Raw genomic sequence first — 20,747 nt, 5'->3', positions numbered from 1 at the left:
ACACCTCAGTTCTGGTGTTCCTGGATCTTATTGCTTAGGCTATAAGAGTATATTGCTTTACAAATTTCAACTACTAAAGTCCGACCCATACTGGATCGTTGAGACTGATAAGACATTTGACAGTTTAAAAAATCTGATTATATCGGCTGTTATGGATTTCTATATAAACACATACCATCTCTGGTGCTCTCTAGAGAGTAGAGCTTTTGTTTCCTTCAGGAGACACCTTATTAGAAAGGGATACCGCTTAACAGACAAGGTACATGGTCCAGGTTCAAGGCAGATTTATTTGTCACATTCCAACAGGTTGTAGAGTGAAACTGAGATTGTAACTCCCTTCTGCTACGTAGCAGACAATATACAGTAATATAAAAACTATTTTAAAAATGGTAAACAGAAATAAACTGTATTCACTGGAGCAGTGCTGAGGATGAACTAGAGTTTAAGAGTCTGATAGCTTGGGGGAAAAGCTGCTCTGCAGTCTGGTGGTGCGGCAGCAGAAACATCTATATCTCTTCCCAGAATGCAGCAGGGTGAACAGGCTGTGGCAGGTACTGTCCTTTAGTATCCTTTGGGCTCTGCGTAGGCACCTCACATCACCGATATCACTGATTCTGAGGAGATGGGTACCAATGATCTTCTGAGCAGTTTTAATCCCCTGCCGCAGAGCCCTCTGATAGTACATACAATACATAAATAGATACAACCCTAACTAATAATATCAAAACATTTCTAATAGGGCTGGACGATAAAACAATGATAATTATTGCAATATAATTTTCCTCAATAACTATATAACAAATGTTCAATAAACAACAAGAATCCCTTCTTCATGGTGTGGTTTAAAGATTTGTTATGTATTCCATCGAAAAAGGAAAGAAACCTCAGATTTATTTGATACAGTTTGGTTTTTTTTTCCTCGAATAACCTAATCCAGTTGCTCAGAGGGTATATTAAAGTATTTTGGTGTTTTGTTTTAATTTTTAAGAGTGTACGGTTTTCAATTGTTATATTTATCTTTGTGTTTTTATTGGCTTATTATTCTGACTCGATACCAAAAAGGGAAAAAAAGGCAGATATATTGGTCTAGCTCTAGAGACAACTGAGAGGACACAAATGATGTGGTGTCCTGAAGGGTCCATTCAGATGCCTCTCCTCAACAAACTCTTATAATAGTCTAATAATCTTTTATTTTGGGGGGGGGGGAGTGGTAAATCCTCAGTCTCCTGTAATGGGGCTGAAATACTCTGTGTAGCAACAGCAAGCTGTGGTCTACGAAAATTAAAGACAGCTGAGGAATGATTTTACATGAAGCACAGCCTTAAGCATTTCCCCCATCTGTTGTCAGTTTACAGAAGGTTAAATAAGGCTCCGAAGACATTACTTGTGTTTAAATAAACCTTCACTTCTCCCATTAATTTATCATGTTAAGAGACAAAGATAGAAACGCATTTCTGCTGGCTGCATCTATTGTCTTGGACATGTACTCCTTCAACTACGCGTAAAATACTTGCTGGTAGGATACATTCATTGCTGGCTTGAGTCTTCAGATGGGACTTCTGTGCGTGTAAACAGTGTCAGTGTCTTCTGTAAAAACTAGTTGCAGGATGGAGAACCTCTATGGCCACTTCTCATACATTTACTTCAGGTGTATGTGTGTGTTTGTTTGTTAAGAGGTCTGTGGCTGGCAGTTTTGAGTCTCTGTGCTGCTGTTTTCATAGTCTTTGTGTAGGTCCAGTGGTCCATACAGGCTCGAAAGTACAGCCAGTACTCTGCTCTGGACTGAATCCACTTGCTCTACTGGGCAGTATTCATCTAGGCTGGACCTGAAAACATACACAGTAACACAAACACATTTAACTTCTCTTTCTTTAGTGCTAGATCTTTGACACACTATAAGGACAAAAGTATTGGGACATCTCTTAATCATTGAATTCAGGTGAAATGAATGAAACATTGAATCCCATTGCCACCAGTGTATAAAATGAAGCATGTAGCCATGCAGTCTGCATTTACAAATGAATCAAGTCTGCATTTTGTGAAAGAATGGGTCGTTCTAAAGAGCTCTCTGAATTTGAACGTGGCACTGTAACAGGATGCCACTGTTGCAACAAGTCAGTTTGGGAAATTTCTTCCCTCCTCGATATTCCACAATCAACTGTAAGTGGTATTAATGCTAAGTGGAAGCACAGCAAGTCATCCATGTGACAGACCTCGTAAAGAGAGGGGTCGCAGAGTGCTGAAGTGCATAGTGCGTAAAAGTCGTCAACGCTCTGTTGAGTTCCAGACCTCCTCTGGCATTGACATCAGCACAAAAATTGTAATTAATTAGTCATTCAGCTGATGCTTTTTATCCAAAGTGACTTACAATTGCTATACATGTCTGAGGTTGCACGCCTCTGGAGCAGCTAGGGGTTAATTGTCTTGCATTGGTGGATTTGTGGCAGTGGGAATTGAACCCAAGGCTCCTGGACCAAAGGAACATGTCTTATCCACTGCAGCAGGAGCTTCATGACATGGGTTTCCATGGCCAAGCAGCTGCAAGCAAGCCTTACATCACCAAGCACAATGATAAGCGTTGGATAGTGTGATGTAAAGCACGCCGCCACTGGACTCTGAAGCAGTGGGAACGTGTTTTGTGGAATGATGAATCATGCTTTTCTATCTGGCCGTCTGATGGACGAGTCAGGGGCACATGCCAGGAGAACGTTACCTACCTGACTGTTTGGGGTTGTTTTTCTGGGGTTGGCCTGGGCCCCTTAGTTCCACTGAAGGGAAATGTTAATGCCTCAGCTTACCAAGACATTTAGGAGAATTCTATGCTTCCAACTTTGTGGGAACAGTTTGGGGAAAGCCCTTTTTTGTTTCAGCGTGACTGCATCCCCATGCACAAAGCAAGGCCCACAAAGACATGGTTGGATGACTTTGGTGAGGAAGAACTTGACAGGCCTGCACAGAGCTCTGACCTCAGCATGACAGAACACCTTTGGGATGAACAGAGATTGCTAGCCAGGCTCTCTCGTCCAACATCAGTGTCTGACCTCACAATTGCTCTTCTGGATGGAGGAAAGATTCATACAGACTCTCCAATATCTTGTAGAAAGCCTTCCCAGAAGAGTGGAAGCTGCTGAATCCATGCCTATGAATTTATAATATAGCACATCATGAAAGCTTCTTTAGGTGTAATGTGTAGTGTCCCAATACCTTTGTCCATACAGTGTAAGATAGGCCTGATTTCAAATTTCAATCCCGATTCTTACTTGTGTAGATTTTTAACTTTATGTGGCTGTATTATTTACCTGGACATAGTAACCAGCGTAGGTTTGGGCAGAGCCTTCAGACACAGCTGCACAGCTGAAATGAGCCTGTCTATCTCATCGTCAGTGCTGATGTGGTGAGGCAGCTCGGTGGAGTCACAGGTTAACCCTGCCTGATGGACCTGAGAGAGAATATGTGGAGACAGGGGAGAAGGATTATGGAGATTTCAAGGAGAAAACATGGACGAGGAGAGAAGCAATAAGCTCAGATAAGAGGCAACAAACTAAATGTGGATAAAACAAGGTGCAGTATGAATCTTGATTTCTACCACTTCATTTTAGGTATTATGCCTTTACTTTGAAAGGCACTTTATTATTATTAATTGAATGTGCAACTATTTTTTGAGTGACCAGTTTCAACCCACTATAATACAAAAAGAAATTCTATGCAAACTGATATTTTATGCATTCAGTACCCCCTACACTGAAAAGATGAGTTCTGCTAATTTTCCCACATTGAGATGGCCATCAGGACATGGTGGAGGTGGGAGGTGCATGCTGGTGGTTTCTGTCATTCAGTTCACTTGCATTTAGCCAAAGACTATGATTAGGCGATTTGTTGTACAGTTTTCTTTCTACAGTTTAAACCCAGGGATAAAATGTTTATTTGAGATAAAACTGACATTATAATGTATTTTGAGTATTTCAAATACACAAATACAATCTGTGAAAGTATTTTGTTACAAATCATGACTTTTTCTGTCTAGCAAAATACAAATTAAAATATATATTTAAATTCAAATGAATTGATTTTAAATGTATTCATTTAAATAAATACAATACATTATTGTGGTTCTTGTAGCAATGGTACATACAGTTAAAGTAAATAAGTGCATTAACATTCTTACCATTTCATAGTCCGGGGACAGATTTCTTGACTTCAAACTAGAAACAAGTTGGGCTAATGAACCCATGCTGAAAACACATATAAGAAAAAAAAAGGAAGATAATACACTTTAGATGTGCCTTAAAAATTCTAACAATGCACAGAAAAACTGTTGACTGTGTTACTTTCTGCTAAAAGTCACACTATGCAAGGCTCTGCATTTTATTTGCAACACAACATGCAACAACATGCAACACAAATGGTTGTGATTAATAAGTGTCAGTTTGCTGCTATCTATATAGTAATACGTGTCAATTACATCAACACACATGTTCCACCAACACAGATATTTTCACTAGTGTGATGGGTTAGACTTATCAGAGCTGTGCGAGTGTGCGACACCTGGCATCTCCACGTTGCAGCTGTTACGAGCTGGATAAGCTCCACCTTTTACCATAACACCATTACTATAGACCAGGGGTCAGCAAATAAGTCTGACATCGGGCCAAATTTTTTTCAAGCAGTTACAATGGCGGGCCAGAATGTTATTTCAGTCAAATGTGTAGTAATGTAAATAATTTATTTACATAACTGTTTTTAAAAAACAGGCCAACGATCGGCCCATAAATGTAAATGTACGGGGAGAGTGGAGGTGAAGCTGTAAGCAGGGAGTAGCTCAACCTGGAGGGAGGGAGCAGGGAGGGAGGGTCATTTACACTGGGGACACAGAGGACATGTAGCCACCACTTTTTGAAAGCATTTGTTAAAAATGTTCTGAAAAATGGCTTGCACCAAGAAATGTTGATTAACAAATAAAAATGCTATGAGAAAGGTTTATTTGCACAATAAGAAAACCTGCAATGCAATGTAAATATAGAAGAAACCTCTGCGTTGTCCAAAAAAAGTAATATAATAAGCTACTGATTACTGCATTATATTTTATTATATTTTGATATTGTTAATAGTCACCTGCCACCTGAATTTAGTGCTTCCCTTTATCAAAATAAAGACTTTTCCACCTTAAATTGGTGCAGAAAATGTCTCCAGAATGCAGAAAATTAAGTGCTTAATGCTAAAAATCTTTTCAGACCCCCCTATCAAATATTTGATTTATAAATATTTTTCGAAATAGTAGGCCTATTAAATATATATTCTTGTCTTGTAGTCATGGACAACAATCTTGTGCAAAAGTTATGTCTTAGTGTTTCATCACTCCCGTAATCGGATCAATGGTGTATTTGTGAGGGGTGTTTTTGGCCCAGTCCAGCCCTGATCGATCCCAAAATCTGGCTGACTTTTTTCCCTCCCTTGTTAAACAAATTGATTAGTCTATAAGGACACTTTTGCACATGCTCACAATAAAGCATGTGCTGCAGTGCGTCCCGCCGTTTGATTCGCATTCAGAAAACCTACAGACACCAGTCACCAGAAGAAATTCAGGGGAATCCAATCACACCTTTACTGGTGGCTTTTACAGAGGTATGTCAAGCCAGCCAGAGACTCTTTCGAATGTCCTTCAGAACTTTTCAAAGTAAAAGCTCTCAAACTCAACATGAAGCACTGCTGCAAAAAATGTTCTCACGCTTTCATTTTGGAGGCAAAATCACGTAAGAGGAAGTGACTATGTGAGTAACTGTTGCTGTCATGACAGATCTATTTCAGCATCAGCCGCTATCCATTTATTTTTTATTTTTCTGCTATCAAAGCAGTCTGGCCACGGGCCACATATTATTGCTGGCGGGCCACATCTGGCCCGCGGGCTGCCTGTTGCCGACGACTGCTATAGAACCTTTTCACTACAGACATTTTGACATATACTAAGAAAAGCACAGGTGATTAATAAAATTAAGTATTAGTAGTTTTGCCAGTTCCAGAGCCTTGGACGGTCTGAAATCAGCACTGCAAGCAGTTACAACAGGTGCGGTCTTTGTGTCGATGGCGCTAAGCGACGCAAAGGGGGCGGGGCCGGCGGGGCCGGCGACGCAACGGCAACGCAAAGGAATTCGCGTGAGTTGAATATTGAATTCGCGTGAGTTGAATATTTTCAACTGCGGCTTCAGAGCGTTGTGTGGAGAGGGCCAGGCAGAACGGGACACTGAAAATCTGCTGGCTGGCTGAGAGCTGCTAAACTTGGGGGAGAGGAGCAGGGAGCAGTGCTGCAACCATTGGACAAATAAACACCCATAGTCGGACTGGATTATGCTCTAACAACTACGCCGTTTACTCGAGGGAGGAGGGAGGAGTAAACTGCTTTTATTATATTAGCTTTTTACTTAAGTTTTTGGGATTACAACGTTGATTTATCTTCACTCGAGCTTCTCAGCAGCTAGATTTCATGCACATCCGGTTCCAGTGTTGTTGTTAGCGTCGTTAGCTCTGTCGGACTACAACTTCATATTTATATAAAAAACGGACAAAACTGGACATTACTTGGAGAAAAGAAAGCGAGGAGGTTGAACTACCTGGTGAGTTCAGAAAACATTTGTCTGTAACTATTCCAGCTATCATTGTACTTTACTGTGACCAAGTTAGCATAGAATAGCCCTGATTGATCCAAACTCCATTCAGAAAACAAACATTTTAGAAGTTGTTGTCCTGCTGTCTTGTTGACAGAACTGACAAAGCATGAATTCATAGGTTTAACAAAACTGCATCATCTTGTAGTTATTTCGGGCATCAGTTTAATACGTTTACTGCAATTTAATCACAGCAAAATGTTTACTTTGGGTTCATACAGCTGTATTAATGGCAAGTTGTGTTTATTCACGTTATGCTACAGCGTCCACTATGAGCAGGCTGGCAAAAGGTTTAGCGCTCCGCTAACGTGAATAGGGGTAAAATTGTAAACGTGCAGCTGGCGTAGCCTTTTCAAATATTATCAACCGAGTGGATCACATTCGCTCGTGACGGTCAAATATATTGATCCACCGTGTTACAGCCACTGTTTTGGCCGCTAGTAAAAGTTACTTCAAAGCACGGGAACTTCCTGTCGGCTTGGAGACATTGAGAGGCTACCCAGCTGACCAATCACAGAGCTTACGGTCCGCGTCGACTCGAGGAGGTGTATGGCAGGCTACACCGTAGATGACGCCGTAGGGTAGGGGGCTACGCAGACGCTACACCGTCGATTTGACGCATGACAAGTAGTGTGCGAGTGCGGGCCCGAAATGGTATAATGGGACAGCACAGCAGTTTGCAACATATCATGTTACATTACCGTGACTATGCCAAAATCGCGGTTTTGGGATTTTTCACTTTACATCTGAAGGGACCAACTGTCTGATCTGAACGTATCCCAGGCTCTTGCCAAGTAAATTGATTATTTGAAAATTACCCGGGGATTTTCAATTTTCAAATAATCAATTTCATCGGGTGAGTCTCACTGTGGAGATGGTATTAAGCCATACTGTATAGTGAATAAGGAGTGATTTTGGACACATGCCCTTGTATTGTACATGCTAGCTCACTGCTGTTGCTTCCTGGGACACTTCACTGGAACAGAGCCATTGCTGTTATTTGTTTCAGCTTTCTTTTTCCTGCTATAACAAGTCAAAATGTCTGCTGTGAAAAAGGTCTGCAGGTAGATTTCTGTCGGTGACGTTCATCAGCTTTGCTCATTGTTTGGGATGTAACGCTGGATAGGACACAAGTGTGTTTTCACAGGTACAGTACAGTTCAGTGCAGTAAGTACTATCCCCAATGATAATTACGCTGAAGAGGAAACCAGTGGCGTTCCTCTTTAAAGGTTACATTAACTTCACTGCTAAGGCAGCATGTTTAGTTCTCTGTACTGTCACAGTGAAATGAGCCCAGAGAAAGTATACCCAGGGTTGCTGGCCCAGCGTGTAACCGTCTCTTCCCCATCATCCTCTAGTAGATCAGCGAATGCTGCTTCCAGGTCTTCTAACTGATGTACACGACGATCCACACACTCATCAAGCTCCTCCTGGACACACATACACACACAGCGTCAAATTTAAAACATCTCATTATTTTTATCAAATTAAAAATATCAAATAACAGAACAGTTACAATTATTCTACAAACTCTTCTGTACGGTCATCTTAATCAAATCCAGGACATTTACGTAAATAAAACCCAACCAAGGAATGCAACACTGGTATTCTCCTACGGTTAGTGGTAAGAGTGCGTACAGATGGTTTAGGTAGAATAAACGTCTTGTGGTACCTGAAAATTACATTCTCACTCACTAGCTCACCTAAACGACTGCTCCTATGAGGCAATTACTTCTATGCGGACGCTGTGTATATCTGCACATAAGCATACAGTACTCACAGACACATCCCTATTTGCATATGTTCAACCATACCTGGTGACTTGTGTGTTTGTAGTCCCAGTCTGTGTTTGTATGTATGTAGTGTTGATTGAAAACCATTTGTAAAACAAAAAGGCTGACCTGATCAGCATCAGGGCTGGGTCCTCTGAAATGGTAGAGCTCCTTAAGGATGGCGTACTCTTCCTGGACACAGAGACGACATGGAGCTGAGGTCAACTCAAAGAAACATGTTCTACTATGTTAATGTTTACTACAGAGGGAACTCCAGTTTTATATGTAAAGCACATTCAGTCTGTTTTTTAGCTAATGTTAAATGGGATTCAATGTTGAGTAATTTGGGTATAATATGGTTATGCTCATAAACTCATATCATCAAAAGCTGTTACTACAGCTCAAATCAGAACCAGAACAGCACTTTATGAATTTCATCACTAAATAAAATATGACGGAAGCCAATATTTCTGTGATATTAACTATGTGTTTAAAATAAACTGGTTAAAAAGATGTTTGACCAATGCTCAGTCTATCTGGACCATCATACCACCTCACATATTACCGGAACTGGTGATTTAAGCTTTGTTATCTTGCACTTTTGCACCATGTAAATTGCCTATCAAGCTTTTAGTTTGGAAGAGCGGTCACGTCTACATTTGTGCTCCACAGAAAGCTTTACTGTGAAACAATGCAGGTTATCATAATTCATATTAAGTGACTATTACTCCCCAAATGCCATCAAAAAGGAATTGATATATACATATTTTACTTGCATACAATATGTAGACACACATTTGAATCCCCATTCCTTTTAGAGAAGTTCATTCAGTCATTAAGGCTCTTCCATGTGGTCTGTTACTGCTTGTCAAGTGGCATCGTAACTGGGGAGACATTAACTATGTGCACTACACTGTTTTTAGCAGGTGTTCACCTAACTGGGAAATGCAGATATAAATGTGTACCTGAAATTCTTCACAACCAAAATAAAATTGTTCCAAAAGGTGAATTAGAGGTTAAAGCCTAAAAAAGCTATTAATAACATTGTCATCATATACACTCACCAGCCACTTTATTAGGTACACCTGTTCAATTGCTTGTTAACACAAATAGCTAGTCAACCAATCACATGGCAGCAACTCAATGCAATTAGGCATGTAGACTTGGTCAAGACAAATTGTTGAAGTTCAAACCGAGCATCAGAATGGGGAAGAAATGGGATTTAAGTGACTTTGAACGTGGCATGGTTGTTGGTGCCAGACAGGCACCAGTATTTCAGAAACTGCTGATCTACTGGGATTTTCACGCACAACCATCTCTAGGGTTTACAGAGAATGGTCAGAAAAACAGAAAATATCCAGTGAGCGGCAGTTGTGTGGACAAAAATGCCTTGTTGATGTCAGAGGAGAATGGGCAGAGTGGGTTGATATGACAGAAAGGCAACAAAAACTCAATATGAACCAAAGTTTCTGAGGAATGTTTCCAACCTTGTTGAAAGTATGCTACAAAGAATTAAGGCAGTTCTGAAGGTAAAAGGGGGTCTAACTCGGTACTAGCAATGTGTTCCTAATGAAGTGGCCATTGAGTGTATATCTGTTTTACATTTTTTTATCAGTCATTTCCTGATGATATCAAGTGTAAGTATAAAATTGATAACCTGCTTGTTTCTGTCAACTGATCATAATTGAAAATATGCAGATTTTATTCCTGTGTACAACTAGACCTTACACTGATTTGCCAAATACAAACACACAGCACTTTGTAGTTCATTGTCCTGCTCAAGGACACGTTCGTTCAGTATTGAAGATGAGCACCAACCTTTTAATCAATCAAATTTTCAATCACCTTATCACATCTTTCACAATGTATTGAAGGCCTGTCCATCGGTTTGAGTTCGATACTTTATCAGTTTCCAGCCCTGTGTTTGATCTGAGGTAGCAACTCTTTTGTTTCTTTTTGAATAAAAGATTTTTCCTTTAAAAGCCCCAAGGAGTCATTACTTACTGGATATGATGTTTTTCCTGTTAAATCATTCCAGACTCTAGTCTAATGGCAATTTCCTGTTTTTCAGGAAGTTAAAATCTCACAGTTTGAAAGTGTTTGCGATAAAAATAAATACATTATTATGGTTAAAAAAGTGTGAAAGCAAACACATCTGCATAAAGAAACTGCTACCAACACAAAATGAGGCAGTGTGCCACATGCGGATGTACAAGCGGGTTATACCTGTGTGTACAATTCCTTGAAAGGATTCTTACACGAGAAGAAATCCAAATCAATGTCCAAGATATATGGCTCTGTCTCACTCAGAAATGCAGATATTTTCTTAACAACATAACTGGTGGATCCCTCATTATCATCACCATCATCCCCCAAGCTTGCCGGCCAACTGCTGCCCTCTGCTGGTTGCAGTACATCGGCACATCTTAAGAGGGGCTGAGAGCAGCTGGCTTCCCCAGCTTCATCAGACTCTGTGCGGGGTCTCTTAGCAAACCACTTCCCTGTGTCCTCTTCCGTTTTCTTTTCTGAAACTGCAGACCGAAAAGCATAAGACAGTGTAAGATAAGTCTGCTTTAGAAATATGCATTGTTTAGTCAATAACAAAGTATTAAAAAATTCTTGATTTATCTACAGTACTACATTTTCTAAACATGACTCTCTCTCATATATATATATATATATATATATATATATATATATATATATATATATAGAGACTAGGTTAAAGAAGGGCTTGGTACACAGAACTAATGAGAGGTTTGCACTGCTACTTAAACAGCAAAGGGCATTAAAGTGTGTGTTACCAGAGTTAATTGAGTTCACATTAAAGTTGCGTTAATCAGTGATTTTTTTTGTCTAAGATTCTTTTTGTTGAACCAGAAACAGTAGCTATGTCCCTCTGTTCAAGGAAATTTATTTTGCATGTATGTTGGGCATTTCAAATCCAAAAAAAAAACAAAAAAAAAAACAGTAGTAGTATTTTGTATACTCCGTACAATCTCCATGTCTTAGAGTCCTGGTCATATTTAAGCATGTCTCTTTCACAATTTCTGGGACAGAAAATGTTGAATATTGTTCATATGTTACAACTGGCACTGACTTCCCACTAGCTTTAAGATTGCACTTGGTTAAACCTCACTTAAGAAACCACACCTTGATCCAGAGGCTCTAAATAATTATCTACCAGTCTTTACAGAGTTGTCTCAGCAACTTTCAGCCCATATATCTTTTCGAACCTTTTCAATCCCCTTTCTACTAAATTGATCTTCTTGCCATGGATTCAGACTCCACCACAGTGCTTGTATTACTACTCAGTGCAGCTTTTTATGCCATAGATCACTGTCTTTATATTTCACCTCTTGGCCAAATTATATGCAGTCATGGATTTCCACTTCTACGCTGACGACACTCTGCTGTATATGCCAGTAGGCAGATGATCATTCCCAAATTATTAAATTAGAGGCATGCTTGTCACAAAAACCAATACAATGGTAAAGTCAGTACTCTTATTTTTTTTTTTAAAGGTACTGTAGGTAACAGGGATCCACCATGCAGAAGACTGAAAGAAGTGCAGCTGCAGCGCCTCGACTCATCGAAAAGAAAAACAGTATGTATGAAATTACTTTGCATTACCATTTAATTTGGAGACCACCAACATTAGCAATGGCTAAATGCTAAAGGCTAACGTAATGTAAATACAGCTGTTCAGTCCGTTTCATCTGTCTTAATGTATATGTCAATGCTCCGTATTTGTATAGCGCCTTTCTAGTCTTTTTGACCACCTAAAGCGCTTGTACACTACATCTGCATTCACCATTCATACACTGAGCCTAAGTGCTCAAACGGAAACTAACATTCACACTCACTCATACACTGGCGGAATAGCCGCCAGGGGCAATTCGGGGTTCAGTATCTTGCCCAAGGACACTTCGACACACAACCAGGGGGAGCCAGGGATTGAACTGCCGACCTTCCGATTAACGGCCAACCCGCTCTACCTCCTGAGCCACAGCCGCCCCTTAATGTTGTTAGCGTTTTAAATACATATTTTTGGACAAATGGTCTGTCACCACGTCAGTAAATTTAAACTACTACTTGAACACTGAGTAGGGTGTGTGTGAGTGTGTGTAGCCTCTGCTGTATTTACAGTTACTGAGCTATACCTGGGCCCCGTTTCAGAAAGCGGGTTTAGTGAAAACTCTGAGTAAGTTGAGCCCGAGATGAGGGAAACTTACGCTGTGAACCTAACCTGCTCGGGAGGAGGTTTACTTCAACAAACGCTGAGTTTCTCTCCGATTCCTCCCCTCCTGCGGAGCCTGAGGGTGTCTGACATTTCCTCATTCAGACTGTCGATATCAAAGCACATATTGGAACGCAATTACGTCTTTAGAAACATCGAAATTACGGTTAAATAGGCTATTAGTTGTAGTAGTAGTAGACCGCTTTTATGATCAATCTGTCATCGATGTATGGACAGAGCGTTATCTTTGGACATCGTAAATTTATCCTCAGCACAGAATAAAATCTATAAGCTACTATCCTTTATGACACAGTGACTGTGGACATTAAGGCAGCTGTCAGGCTGGCAACAGTTGCACAAAAACACTTACCGTGCACTACAGTACTGCAGTATACTGTTTAACCTAATCCGTATAAAACTGATCAATGAACCTTTCATATTGTAGTCACACAGATTGAACATTCCTATCATAGTTATCAGCTGGATATGATGTGAATATTTTTGAGTGAGGATGACTGTGGTGCAGCTGAAACAAAGTTTAAAAGTGAGTTTTTCATTATCTGCTGATATTCTGAATGTGTTTTGACAGCATTTCATAAAATACGAAATGAGCAAGATTTTATTAATGCAACATAGACGTCTAACTGCTGTCTAGCATTACTAATCATACTTATTATCACTTCGTCAGCTCTCTGCGATACAGATCAGAAGCGTTAAAATGCTGCACAAAGTCAGCCAGTCAGTCACCGGAGTTTGATTTCTTCACGTGGGTCCTGATGATGCAGGATGACAATTGCCAAAGCTGTCCAATCAACAAGTTACCTGTATGTCTATGTAACGTCATGTTTACTTTGTTTGTAAAACTGCAGTGTGAACATGAACCGGACCAGAAGTAAAATGCAACAGTGTATTATTTTTTTTTTTCCACTTGGCCCGGACCAAATGAACCGATCTACAGGTGTGAAAGCAACCTTAATTAATCTGTTAAACCTAGTACTAAAACTGCAAACTTTATGAAAACCGCAAGCACAGCTGTGTGCCGTCCTCTATCTAGTTTCTCCGCCTAATCCTCTCTTTTTACTCAGGCTTGTCTGTGCTGGATCATCAGAGGTCCTGGGACTCTGTCTCACACCTGAATGTCAGTGCCACATTCCAGATGTTTTAGATCTGGGTCTTTGTCCACCAGGAGATTCCACCTCTCCTTTTGTCTGTCTCTCTCCCTCACGTATCTGTTATTTCTCCTACCTGTGTGAATAGTTGCCATATTGTTTTGGCACTGAGTTCACTTAAGCTTCAGTGATAACAGTCAACAGCAGCTGTATTCAGGAACAGACAAATGTTTCATCATTTCATGGACTAAATTCAATCAGTCAACAGCCTTAAACTGGCAGCAGCAGAATGTAACGCATTGCCATGTGCTTGTGCATACTCACACCCGTAGACAAGACATAAACTCCCTCAAACATAAATATCCCTTCATCACAACTCAATCAGCTGAGGATCAAAAACATTTCTGGCTGGATATGAAAGTAATCCAACGACTAGCCTAATGTTGCTAATTCTACCAGAGGCTCTCCCCGTATACTTTCTATCTGCCCTCAATGGTACACACCAGTAAGAGCCCCGTGACTTGGTTTGACAGGATTGACTTTAACCACGTTCAGTCTGAGAGGTTTAGAGTTCTCCAGCTGCTCCTCAACAACATACAGACCATCACTGAGGAAGTAGTTGTCTGTACTGGTCACCCTGCAGAGAAGGAGGGGGGGGGGTGAGACAAGTGGATTTCATGACAATCCAGAGAAGTTATTCACTCAATGGCCCTGCACCTCCACTTAGGTGTTTTCACTGGCTGAAGCTGAGTGGAGCTGTGCTGGAGTTCCATGATATCAAAAAAACTCATATGTAACTACAAGAATGGCAGCAGGGTACAGCTGCAAACTAACAGGAGAGTGAGGGAGATGTCAATGAAGCCCAGTTTGCACAAGCTCAAACAGTCCTGAAAGGAAGTGAAAACACCTGTGCGGGTGGACTGTGCATGTCTTAAAGATATACACTTAATAAAGCAACAGAAGAATGGCTGTTTTGCATCCTACCTGATAGTGGTAGTGGATGAGTCTTTTCCTACAGCCATCCTGTGCTCTCCCTCTCTGATCTGCTGGGCCCAGTATGGATGCAGCCACGCCACACAGGACACATGGCCAGCGTACACCATGGGCATTATCCAGTTTTCTATACTGAGCTCACTGAAAAAATAAAATAAAAAGCTCATGCTGTGATTGGTGGAACTCAATCCAGCTACTACCTGTACACTTGTGCAGAGCTGCGGCAAAAACAAACAATCGAGCACACAGAGTTTACACATCTCAAACAACAATGCTCATATGCATCCCTTTAGGAATGACGCTGCAGATGTTGTAAATTAATCCAAACACGTCACATTTATTCACAATTCAATAGAACAGAAATAAAAAAAGTTATAGAAAAGGTTTTTTAATCCTATCAGTTTTTGTTTCAGTATATAGTCAATTTTTTATTTCAGTAAATGAAAGAATTCTGTCGAGGGAAGTTCCCCTAACAGACATTCCCAGAGCAGGGAGAAGGGGGTACTGTTTACTGTGGATAGAAACCTGTCTCAGAATTCTGACTTGAAACTCAGAACTCAAATAAGTTTTTCACATGTGACCCTAATCCTCTTCTGTTCATAATATCCGTTTTGGTAGACTGAAAAAAGACATGTCTGAATTCACAGATCAGCTTCAAACATTTATTCTGTAGGAAGTTGTTCCAACAAAGCTTTTCATTGGCAAGCCATGTTAAGGATGTTTTCCAACATGTCACAGAGATGAGTGACACATACAAACCACGGCTTTATGATTTCACTATCCCAACACTCTGACCAGGCTTAAGGAAAACACTTAGTTATAAGACAGTCTGGGTTGCAAAGTACTGGATGTTTTGAAACAAAACGTACCTGAAAAGTTTCTCCTTATCAAAGACAGTGTCAGCAGACATGTTGACAGGGATGAGCAGGTCAGGATGGGAGTCTAAATGAACCATCTTTATGTTCTTCAGCGGGAGGTGTTTTGATGCAATGGCACGATAAATATGACACACCACCTAGTAGAGATACAGTAAAATAAGCTATTTTAACATCTTTGACTCATTGTTATATACTGAAAAAACTAGCATAATATTTAAGCTATTTGGTTGCTATTCACTGGATACACAGAATCTTACACAGAAATGATCCTAAGACACTTTACTGGGGAACGATATGTTTTTTTCCTGGGCCGATCCCTATTATTAGTAACCAATTAGACCCATTCATGGAACCGATATACATTTGCAGTAAAAATTTTTATCTTTGTGTTGAAATATAGAATAACACCAATGCAAAATTTTGTTAAAAGTAACAAGATTAAAGTTAATTGTCATGTTTAATCTTTATAAAAAGTAAATTAAATGAATTAAAGATCCATCCCAGAGATGGACTTGTTAACTATGAGTGATAAATTAGCATAAACTTTGTCTTTACCTGCTGCCATTTATATTGTATTTATTTTATATTGTTAGGATTTTATTGATACATTTATTGATACTATTAATTTGTTCTGTTCTTTATCTATACTCTTATTGGTTTTTCATTACTAAATAATTACTTAAAAGAATAAATTCAGAACAGTAATCAAATTTAATATTTTATTATAACTACCTGTTTTCAGAGCAGCAACAAAAGTTTACAAAGTCACTATATAAAATCAGTCACTGGAAACAAAAGGAAACATGTAAAATAAACTATATTCCTGACATCAAAATACTGAGTTAAGTTTAGAAAGAAGACATCAGTCAGTCAGCCCTTTCTCCTCCTCCCTCCTCTGCTGCTGGTAGAGAGGAGATTGTTTCTCTCAACAACCAGCTGAATTTACAAGGATTTACTTAATTTTAAGGTACGTAACATCTCAGCTAAACAGGCTACAGACAGAGAGATTTCGTTTTAGCTTGCTTATGACAAACTAGCCGAGCTAGCAGTTCCTGCTTATTGTACTGATGCAATATCAGCCTTGTACTAGTATTGCTGGTTTTGCTGCACTTACTTACAGTATCGGGTGTAGTTATGGTTAACTGGTGTAATCTACATGGATCTCAGCTCACTTCGCTCAGTGTGTGCATATGCGTAGCTCTGGTGAGACGGGAGGGGAGTGGCTGCAGCGTGATGGCTCGCTCGTTCTATTGGCTACTTCCGCCCTAGTCAGTATTTATCTTTTCATATACAGTCTATGGTATTATTTATAGGCTTTTACTAGTGACTTGTAACCAATTAGCTAATACTGTGGGTGGGACATTGCTCGAGCTCACAGAGTGGTGAGTAGAGATAGAGAGGCGGCTGCATCAAAGCATAAGGAGCGCATTTTAATTAAATTATATCAACTATCTATTTTTAAAATGTTGAATGTCGGCCAGGATATTGTGTCAGGCCCATTATTGGTCGACCCCTACTTTACACTGACACTTTCATCAAAAGAGCACAAATTACATTGTTGCAGATGTTGATGAGATAAATCTGAGCTCAGGCTGTTTTTACACTGGTTTAACAACACGAACAACTGGAGGAAAAATCTGTCCCAGGGCTTAAGGCGGTGCCGATTTTTGGAATAGAACAGGAATTACAGATATAATCTGAACCCTACTTAGATTCTGACAAGCTTAACAGGACCACTCTGACCATTTTAGATATTTGTTTGAAAAAAAAAATAATAATAAAAACAACATCTGGATAGTAATGTCTTTGTTTTCTGAAAGGAGCCATTATTATCAAGGATAGACAAATTCCCTGGGGGGGGGGGTAGAGGGGATTCTAAAATGGCAATACTGACAACAAAACAAGCAAATGCAGCCTACAGGGTTGATGGAAGTTATGTGTAAAGAAAGGCTAGTGGACAAATACAGCACACACCACATCAGTATGAGCAAACTGAAGGGGTGAGAGAACACTCATTAGAGGAGTGAAACTGTCTGAAAGAGAGAAATGTGATGTGTGTGAGCTTGTATGTCTGTGGTTCTTCAAAGTCAGATATATTCCTAAGAGGTCTGTGTCCCATGTTTCTGTAAGCTGGTATCTGACCGGTGCTTAGGCTTGGTACAGTACCTGCAGAGCTTGTTGAGAGGCTGGTGATTGGCTAAAGGGGTTTTGTGACAACACTCACATGAAAAGTGATACTAATAAAATCCTCATCAACAGCGTCAGGGATCGATACACGGTTCTAAAAGGACCCGGTCCCCAAATTTCTAAAAAGCCAAAAATCAAGGTTAATAAGGTTCAAGCTTATCAATACTGCTATCGAGACTAGCAGGTCTTTTAATGTAACGTTATGTCTCGGGTCATGTCATTTAAATCAAATCTGAGTTAACTTGAACCGTGATGAATAAAAAACTAATGCTGTTTAGTGAGGACACTGAAACACGGTATTAAACGGGGTTAAATACTATGTATCTATCTATGTTTATCATCAAGCTGCAGCATCTGCCTGCTCTCTGGGCGTTGGCCGTTAATCGGAAGGTCGGCGGTTCAATCCCTGGCTCCCCCTGGTTGCATGTCGAAGTGTCCTTGGGCAAGATACTGAACATACTACACTGTGGCTGTTCTGCCAGTGTATGAGTGTGAATGTTAGTTTCCGTTTGAGCACTTAAGTGTATGAATGTGTGTGTGACTGGTGAATGCAGATGTAGAGTGGTCGAAAAGACTAGAAGTACAGAGCATTTACATTCTGGGTCGGCTCCTACACACATGGCGATGGTGAAGTTCCTACCCGAGTTGATGAGAGCTACTATAAGTTCTTATTCGCGTATGATTCAAGTGATTAAAAAAAAATATTGCGATCACACTTCATTATTGTTATTGTCCAGCCCTAAATACAGCTACTGTTAACTTGCCAATTTCCCAAATGTTACAAACAAGCTAAATAGAAAGCTGTATGTCAGAAGCATAGACAGGTCTGTAGTATTAAAATGTGGCACAGTGTTGTAAACTCAGCTGCTGGCTGAGACACCAGCCGCTCCTCTCTACTAGCGTTACCTGCAAGCAGTTAACAGTAGTAGAGAGCAGGAGGAGGAAGAGGATTCTTTCTAAACCTCAATCAGTATTTTGATGTCACTGAGTTTATATAGTGACTTTGCTGTTGTAAACTTGTTGTATTAAAATCAAGTAAGTCGTATTTAAAATCATCAATCACCATTCCTGGTCATTAAACATGAACATTCACAGTGGCACTAAATTGCCACAATTTATAACAGAAAATACAGCATTTTGAAAAAACTAAACAAATTGATACTAAGTTGAGTTAAAATTAATGTGGAATGTATCTCAATGAACTGAACACTGAATAAATAGTTTTTCTTTAATGCGTATGGGAACATATTCTCTTCCCAAAACTATGATGCTGAAGTTAGCTTCTGATTCGTAGCTTCCCATTCGGCAGTTTAGGGAAAGTTGAGTCAAACTCAGGTCGAGATCAAAAACCACAATGCCTAGAGCGGTCAAATGTGAACTACATTATTCCAGAGAGGCTCAAGTTTCTTTAAAACACAGTTTCAGATAGTTGAAACCTTTATGTTATTTGTGAAAATAAAGAAATGGCGATTTATATGGTCTACATTTACATTTTAACAAATAGAATAAAAGGTATGTTTTAAAGACACCTTAGCCTCTCTGGGACACTAACGCTAGTGCACATTTCATAGCTCTAGGCATAAGTTCGTGTTTTTTTATCTGGACCTGAGTCTTAACTGCCGAATCAGAAGCTGCGATCGGATATTATTCTACTAAAGCTAACGTTAGCTAGGTACGTCAACACACAGGCAGCCATTCTCTTGGTACTAAGTGAAAGTCTGGAGAGACAGCGCAGTTTTACAGGTGAATAAGCTGCAGTGTTATTCACACAGAGGCTTACGTCGTGGTGGTCCTCAACTATCCACACCGGCAGCTCCTTGTAGAGCCTCTTCAGCAGCACGGAACTCATTCTAACGGGGAAGTTACGTTCAGTCTGTCCGTGTAAGTAACGTTATTTTTAAAGCTGGCCTCCGCTAGTGAACGTCACATTAGTATACCTCTCTCTCCAGCACACATTTCCCTCACGTTTCATCAGCAGATTGACATTCAACCGCCTGGCACGAGTTAAATTCAGACGCACCGGAAGTTCTTTTCTTCTTTGAGGGTATACGGCAGTTGGCCTTTGCTTCCATGATGTTGCTTTACCGCCACCCCATGGAAATTCCCATGAACAACAGCAACAACAGTCAGGCGCTAGTAGATCGCAGGGTCTAGCAATCAAAAATCAAAAACAAGTCACCTCTCAGTGAAATGAGGTTACTCTATTTATTGTGAACAACGCATTCAACGCTTCTTCAGGTTCACTCAGTGAAATTACCAAAGCACTCACAGGTGTGCTAAATAGGCAGTGTATAAGTCAAATGACCAGTAATCCCACTTTCCATTTTTTCTATGGCTTTTTTTAGTATTTTGAGAAATGTTGCTGCTGTCAGCAGGGCTGTGTGAGATTATTGTCTGGAATAGAACACTTGAGAGAGAAAGGTACTTTTATATTTGTCACAAGATTTTAGTTGAGGATCTGATGCCTCCAAAGTTTAAACTGTATGTAATGTTACTGGGGCAACTTGGCTACTGGACATTTGACAGCTGATATAAAATTGTCTCTCTTAAAAGGACAACAAAAACATTTAAAGACTGTCTCCCTTGTTCCATTTTTTCCCACGTATGTGACATAATAGTGCTGTCAACATTAAAACGCTGAGGCATCTTTTATAGGAGCATCTAACCACAAAAAAACCACAATATTCTATTTTTAAAGACTCATCTGTATTTACTTCATATTTTTTATCACCTGAAGAATTTATTACACATTTTCCTCCCAGAGTCACACTGTGGACAGATGTCCCACCTGGTGCCAGAGAGCTGCGGAGACCTAGGAGTCCTCATTGTGCTGATGGGGTGGACTGGCGTGTACTGGCGTACTTTGAGTTTTAAATATTGTCCACATTTGTGTTATAGGGCCATTTAAA

General features: G+C 40.0%; 1 protein-coding gene across 1 annotated transcript; it reads right to left on the bottom strand.

Annotated features, from left to right (window-relative positions):
• Positions 1-1,384: 1,384 nt before the first annotated feature.
• cunh5orf22 (chromosome unknown C5orf22 homolog) lies at positions 1,385-19,858 on the bottom strand. The gene is made up of 10 exons (XM_038717214.1): positions 19,619-19,858; positions 15,643-15,788; positions 14,765-14,914; positions 14,284-14,417; positions 10,658-10,962; positions 8,561-8,623; positions 7,968-8,089; positions 4,166-4,232; positions 3,300-3,439; positions 1,385-1,826 (listed from the first exon to the last, which is right to left on the bottom strand). Exons 1-10 carry the CDS (start codon positions 19,685-19,687, stop codon positions 1,670-1,672), a joined length of 1,353 nt encoding a protein of 450 aa, XP_038573142.1. The 5' UTR covers positions 19,688-19,858; the 3' UTR covers positions 1,385-1,669.
• Positions 19,859-20,747: the final 889 nt, after the last annotated feature.

Source organism: Micropterus salmoides, unplaced genomic scaffold (assembly GCF_014851395.1).
Source record: "Micropterus salmoides isolate LMB-PRFRI ecotype aquatic unplaced genomic scaffold, ASM1485139v1 Ms_hic_scaffold_14, whole genome shotgun sequence".
Classification (NCBI taxonomy): Eukaryota; Metazoa; Chordata; class Actinopteri; order Centrarchiformes; family Centrarchidae; genus Micropterus; species Micropterus salmoides.
This window is presented reverse-complemented; position numbering and strand designations above follow the sequence as displayed.